The sequence below is a fragment of the Berghia stephanieae genome, chromosome 1 (assembly GCF_034508935.2).
Source record: "Berghia stephanieae isolate SIO BIC M18660-M18661 chromosome 1, UCSD_Bste_1.3, whole genome shotgun sequence".
NCBI classification, from domain to species: domain Eukaryota; kingdom Metazoa; phylum Mollusca; class Gastropoda; order Nudibranchia; family Aeolidiidae; genus Berghia; species Berghia stephanieae.
Genome location: NC_088360.1, coordinates 65,051,118 through 65,058,433, shown reverse-complemented (window position 1 = coordinate 65,058,433; position 7,316 = coordinate 65,051,118). Strand labels below are relative to the sequence as shown.

Here is a 7,316-nt window from a genome sequence, read left to right as displayed (position 1 = left end):
CTGAGTCATCATTTTATGTTGCAACTTGGATTTTTTAAAGTTTTAGTCAATGGTCATGATGAGATATCAAAACAATAACCTTGTTTTTGGAAGTTCATTCATTTTGACCTTTTCTATATCCTCTGGAATTTTAATATAAAATTGAATATAAAGCACATGATTATAGGGACGTCACCATTTAGATTTTTTAAAGTGTAGGTGTGTGTTTCTTATTTCTATAAGTTAGAGTACAACGCTTTTCTAGCTTACATTATTATTATTATTATTATTATTATTATTATTATTATTATTATTATTATTATTATTATTATTATTATTATTATTATTATTATTATTATTATATTATTATATATTAATTATTATTATTATTATATTATTATTATTATTATTATTATTATTATTATTATTATTATTATTATTGCTATCATCCGATACGTCCATATATATTACATTGTCAAGTCTCTAATTAAATGTTATTTTTCAGCAGTATATTTTTTCAAACTTATTGAATGTTTCCATATAATTATTAAAATCATTAAATAAGAAATGATGAATTAATATATAGCGGTTAAACATCACAGTTATTGTGCTCTGCAGCACCTATTATGTATTCAAAATTTCTGAAATAATAGAAGTAGCAAGAGTTGAATCAGTTTCTTTTATCTTTATTTCTCAGGCATTATATGAGATGCTGATGGGTGTGAAAATTGTAGTCAAAGGTTTTCCATCCAAGAGGGCCACCAGTAGTCTCATACTCGCTAATCATCGTACTCGCCTCGACTGGCTTTTCCTCATGTCCTACCTAGCCAGGTTCAGTAAGCTGTCCGAGTATCGCATTTCTCTGAAAGCCTCACTGAAAAAATTTCCTGGAGCAGGTAAGAATTCAAATAATTTAGGAATAGGAATTACATAATATGATTTGATGTCCAGGATTGCATCTCATACGTTTGAAATTATTTGCAAGGGCTTTCCGAAGATAAAAAGGATTTTTTGTCATACAAATAATCTACAGTGCAGCCCACTTATAATGACATCTGTTAAAGCGGCTTGGAATCCAAATCCCAATTTTTTCACTATATATCTTTAGCAATAAAGTAAGAAGCTCACCATAATAACATACATTTGAGTGAAAACCTTGTATAGTAACATTGATATGATGGTAATTGCCAACTTCGAGGCAACATTTCTGGTCCAATGAAAATGTTTCATTTTCAAGTAAATGAATTCCATAGCCTAGCTAGTGAAAACACTTGATTGGCTAACCAATGATATTCAACTTGTCGTACATGGCGCTTTGCATTGCACAAGCATTCACTAGCGGGTGGCCCATCCTGGGCAGAGCGATGAACACGCCAAGCCAACAGAACATGCCTCAGTTTTTAGATACTGTGCTATAGACTTAGTAGCTCTGATTGTGGATCGCATGCACGAATGTAAAAATGAATCATGATGTTCATCTACTTCTACCAAGTTCAAGAGAAAAGGGCAGACTATGATACCTTTGGCATGCGAGGGAGTGCCACAGTGGTACATCAGTATCTGATCACTTTCTCCTAAGCTAGCTTTTTCTTATTTTCCCCACCTATGGAACGAGTGTAGGGGATTCCCCATAATTTGATCACAATCATTCGAGCAAGCAATGGCTGGCTCTGTTGTTTCAATAAGGGACATGGCATTTCAAGGTAGCATACTTCTACTAAAAGTCACTTTAGAACTTTAGATGGTTGGAAAAAGACAACCATAGTCAAGTATCAATGAGGTCAACATCATAAATAAAATCCTGTGGCCTGATTGTCTTTCCAGAGGTCCAAACTAGTTATACCATTTGGCTTGATACAGATGGAAGCTTAGCTATAACAGGAAATTTAAAATTCCCCATTCTACAGTCTATATATATATATATATATATATATAGTTCATGTAAATCATGCATGGCAATATCGAGGTACACTGCAGTCCACTTAAGTTAAACTCCAGGGGACCAGAAAAAAAAGTTTACCTTATCCAATATTTATCTTATCCAAAGCTCAAGTTGAACAACCCTTCAGCAACACAAACATGTTTAATCTATTAGTTATCCTCCTTTAATAAAGACATATCTCCAGAATGACAGCCCAGCTTCCTGTGAAGCTTGGCTAAAATAAACTAAGGTTAGAGTAATCTTTTTCCATGCATTTTGTATTCGATGATCTAAATGCTTGGAAAGGCAGAGTGAGAATGAAACTAGTACCATGTGCCTTTTTTGCGATTACCAAAATACTAAATGTCACTTAAAGGACATCGTTTTGAAATCATTGTTTACACTCAGAGAGAATTGTAGAAGGTGCTTGACATGGTAACTATTAGCGAGCTGCAAGGTATGTTCCATTCTCTTCAGGATCATTGAAATCTCTCATTAACTTACAAGAGAACTACTTTGAAGACCTCAATGAAGAAGAGTCAATTCAGTGAGTAATTTTGAAAATGAGAACAGTCTGAATACTTAGTGAGTGCACCTCATATCTAAATGCATTAAGATTTTCAACATGGGGCCAGAAATTACACAAGTAAAATGTAATTTTTTTTTGAGTTAATGACTATAGGTGTTTCCAGCTTTAGTCATAAATGGTATCCCTCTGACGAGTCAACAGAGTCTGATATATTGAATTCTTTGGATGTCTGAGCTTTTGTCATAAACAGCATCATTCTGATGAGTTTAAAAAATCTGACAGGCTTCTGTTCGTATAATTTTGTGGTCATCATTCAGCTTTTTGGTCATTTGATATGCTGACACTTTTCAGTAGTGAGGAGCGGTCCCAAGCATGTTTAGGACAGCCGGTTCTACGGTCCCTAGGAAATGTGAACCGCAAGGACCGGTTCGAACCGGTTCTTTTTCGACATTGGCCATTCACAAGGATCGTGGGACCGTCAATGAACCTATTCGTTTTCGACATTGGCCAATCACAAGGCGTCCTTGGGAGCGTCAAACCGGTTCTGCAGTAGATGGCTGTAGAACCGATAAGTGTAAGTGAGAGTTGAGAAGGCGTGTTGCCTCAAAACATGAAAACAGTGCTATAACACTATCCATTAAGCATGTGTTTGTGTGTGCGTGTATGTGTGTGCGTGTATGTGTGTGTGTGTGTGGCTGCGAAGATTGATGGAGCGGGTTGGGTCAATGTTAGGGAGTGAAAGAAAAAGGGCTTGTTAATATTTTGTGTCTGTGACATGCTGGACCAAAAGTATGGGAAGTGGGAAGAGTTGCTTTTGATTTAAAAATTTTTTTTTTTTTTTGGGGGGGGGGGGAGTTGTTGTCTCCATTCCTTTTTTCTCTTTTCGTGCGGCTATGTGGTCTTGTGGTATGACACTCGCCTTCGGATCGGAAGGTCCTGGGTTCGAGCCTCGCTCGACGCCTAGTTTAGTCCTTGAAAGACTCTTTACTCACATCCTATCACCGTACTCAGGTGTAAAATGAGTACCTTGTCGTCAACATTGTTGTCTCTGTCGGAAAAAATTGTCACATCGCCTAACAGGCATCATGTCTTGTTCTACATGTTACGTGTTGCTATTAGCCAGACCCGTTGTAAAGCGCTTTGAGCACATTTAGTGGATATTGCGCTATATAAAAGCTCACGTTTTTTGTTTCTTTTTTAATTAAAAAAAAATTATATCTTTGGATAGGACGCTGTCTATCCCATAGTACTTTTCGCCAGATCTAACAAACCCAGCTACCGATTCACTGCTGAATAGGCAGAGATCAGAAGAAAAAAAAGCTCGACTGCACCCAGGATCAATCTCCGGCCCCTTGCGTGTAAAGAAAGTGCTCTATCAACTGAGCTATCGGGCCCCCCAAATAATCTAATGGTGGTTTTTAAAAATACAGACGTTATAATTGTTAATTTTGAAGAAAGCTATAGTATGTGAAACTTGTATCATTTGATTAGTTAAAACACCAAACGAAATAAAAATATTATTGTATCATCAAATGACAACAATGCGATAGAAAGGAGTAGTGACAACAGATAGCTAAAAGAAAAATATCGGACCAGCTAGGTTCGAAACACACACACGAACACACACATACACACATCTTATAGTAGTCACATTCATTTCAAAGAATAGCCCATTAGAGAAGAGGGGTGATGTCGTCAAAATAGATCATTGTCATTGCGATCATTAGTGTGTAGTAAATTAGAAAATTTACCCCGAGTAATGGAATCGTCCAAGGCGTCTCGCGGCCTCTCTTACCCCACCACACACACAAGAGGGCGTATGTGCAAGAGGGGGTTGGTGCGATTAATTAAGTGGGATGGGTGGTTAGGCGAACGACCTAGGCAAAAGAACAGAGAAAATGACAGAGAAAAGACAGTAAAGAAACTATAATCGCTGGGACCGTTCAAATAGAAAGATAAAGAAGTGAACCGCCAACGGTTTTTCAGCTTGGGACTGGTCCTCCGGTCCCAGCTAATGAACCTTGGGGCCGGTCCTCAGCGCGGCACTACTTTTCAGCATCTCAGTTTTTTAACTGATGTTCAGTGAAAAATTATCTTTGAAAGATCAAGATCGTTTGCTAAATCCATAATTCTATATCACATGTTTTCACTAATCAAATTTTCAAAGCAAGCGATGTTGGGGTAGGTTTGGGACAGCCACTGCCCTGCACATGATCAAGACATGATCACCCTGTGTTGGACATACTGCACCATTGGTGTCCTTTTTAGTTTGTTTTTTTGTTTTTTATGTGCATGACTGTCTTACTTGATGAGAAACAGGTACATCATTAATTTTTGTGAAATGGTTGCTTTAGAATACAGAAATTTGACTACAACTCGTATCTCTAACTTTGACTAATTTTTAAGTTTCGTAGCCATTTTTTTTTTCTGCCACCATTTTTTGCTTTCTTGACCATGAGCTCAGAATAGTGCACTGCTAAGTTAGTGCACTGCCAAGTTGTTGTGCGGTATTGGTAGAATGGAAGTCGATGCAGTGGGCTTTTTTTAGTTATGTCCATTTTCACAATTTTTTGGGGAATCCTTAGTAGGTTATAGTACTTTTGTTTTATTTTTGTATTGACTGATTTACTTATTTTCTCATAATTCTTCTGGGACAAAGTGAGTAATGCATATTTTGTAGACTTTCATGTGTTTCCTTTTAAGGGTGTCACTGTGGGGGGAGAGACCAGCTCATGTTGACCTAAAGATGAGGGTCTTTAACAGGGACACTTTCTGAACTTGGGGAAAGACCTAGCATATTCCTCTCACATCCTATTAGAGTTGATTATAAAATTGGGAACTTCTGGTGTCAAACAACTTTGTCTTCATCCAAAAGTATTACACCAACACTTGTCACTTATGTATATTGTTCAACTTTTGTTAAGGGGTCTAGAGGGCCGTGATCATTACACTTTGTAAGCCCAAAATGAATGCAGTTTATCCTCTTTAAGTATCTTATTTTTTTTTCTTTCTCTCTCTCTCTCTCCTCTCTCTCTCTCTCTCTCTCTCTCTCTCTCTCTCTTCTCTCTCTCTCTCTCTCTCTCTCTCTCTCTCTCTCTCTCTCCTCTCTCTCTCTCTCTCTCTCTCTCTCTCTCTCTCTCTCTCTCTCTCTCTCTCTCCTCTCCTCTCTCTCTCTCTCTTCTCTCTCTCTCTCTCTCTCTCTCTCTCTCTCTCTCTCTCTCTCTCTTCTTCTCTCTCTCTCTCTTCTCTCTCTCTCTCTCTCTCCTCTCTCTCTCTCTCTCTCTCTCTCTCTCTCTCTCTCTCTCTCTCTCTCTCTCTCTCTCTCTCTCTCTCTCTCTCTCTTCTCTCTCTCTCTCTCTCTCTCTCTCTCTCTCTCTCTTCTCCTCTCTTCTTCTCTTCTCTTCTCTCTCTCTCTCTCTCTCTCTCTCTCTCTCTCTCTCTCTCTCCTCTCTCTCTCTCTCTCTCTCTCTTCTCTCCTCTTCTCTCTCTCTTCTTCTCCCCCTCTCTTCTCCTCTCTCTCTCTCTCTCTCTCTCTCTCTCTCTCTCTCTCTCTCTCTCTCTCTCTCTCTATCTATTTATCTATCTATTTCTCCTTCAAAATAGTTCCTCATTTCATTGAACATATGTGGTGGGTAGAAATGTGAAATCCCTCATGATCAATATAAAAAAGATAAATTGAGTGAATTTTGATCACAAATGTTAGTCATAAGTTTTTTTTTGTTTTTTTTTTCTTTTTCTTTTTAAAATATATATAAATATACCACTTTCTGTTATGTGCTTAGTTCAAACTGCAGTAATGAATTATTATTAACAGGATGGGCAATGCAGTGTGCTGGCTTTCTTTTTTTGAAGAGGAAGTGGGATGAGGATAAGGACCACATTGCAAATGGACTTAATTACTTTTCCAAAGTAAAATCCAAACCACAGGTTAGCTTTTCATTTTTAGTTCAAAAAATCAAATTATACATCCAGATAATTTAACAGTATTCTTTATAAGTAAGAATTTTAGCACTAAAATAACTTAAATCATTTTCATCTTTGATTCTTTATGGCATCATTGGCCAGTCGGTGGCAAAAGTACAACAAAATATATGGTCACCGACCAGACAGGTCCCAATGATAATACTTTATGAGACATTAATTTCTTGTACAGTTTTTTATTTCTCCAGTCAAAAAACTTTCTCACACACGTTATCCTTCTGTTCTCATATGTTTTGACTCTAATCAATTATTTCATGTTTTGGTTCAACTTTTCAGTTTCTCCTGTTTCCTGAAGGTACCGACATGTGTAACAATGCAATTGCTCGAAGTCATGCGTTTGCTGAGAAAAAAGGATACCCATTGTATAATTTTGTTCTCCATCCAAAAACAACTGGATTCATTCATTTCATCAAAGAAATGAAAAAAGGTATATTGAAAATTTCAATTAGTTGTGATGTCAGAGGAATTTATTAGAGTTGAAGTGATGTCCTACATAATATACCTCAGCCATTCTCAAAAGGTGGTCATAAATATGTTGCACAAGGGTAAATTTTTAAAATAGCACAGTGAGATATACATGAACATGAGGATACAGTGAGACCAGAACCACACTATGATATATCAAAAAAGATAACTATCATTCGATTTCAGCATATGCTGGTAAAAGCATGAAATTTTGCATTATGAAACTTTTTATAATAAAGAATGATTTTAGATAGAGAACCACTCTGAGAGAGTTTCTGGTTAAACTCGGAAAAAAAACGGAAAAGTGTGGTATAAATTAAAATAGACAACTAAAGCTACAAGAACGCTGTATTGTTTACATTACTGACAGTACTGATTGCTGTCTTTTGCAAATCGGACGACTGACTTCAGTTTTTGTCACACATCTCTACTTGATTGATC

General features: G+C 36.9%; 1 protein-coding gene across 3 annotated transcripts in view; it reads left to right on the top strand.

Annotated features, from left to right (window-relative positions):
* LOC144979435 (lysocardiolipin acyltransferase 1-like) overlaps positions 1-7,316 on the top strand; it is a 30,463-nt gene that overhangs the window by 9,664 nt on the left and 13,483 nt on the right. For all 3 annotated transcript variants that reach the window (XR_013646699.1, XM_078926084.1, XM_078926097.1), the window contains exons 3-5: positions 677-875; positions 6,244-6,356; positions 6,687-6,837. Coding sequence is in view for 2 of the 3 variants with exons in the window: in XM_078926084.1 (XP_078782210.1) it covers positions 677-875; positions 6,244-6,356; positions 6,687-6,837 (463 nt within the window). In the remaining variant the exon portion in view is untranslated. The remainder of the gene's footprint in view (positions 1-676; positions 876-6,243; positions 6,357-6,686; positions 6,838-7,316) is intronic.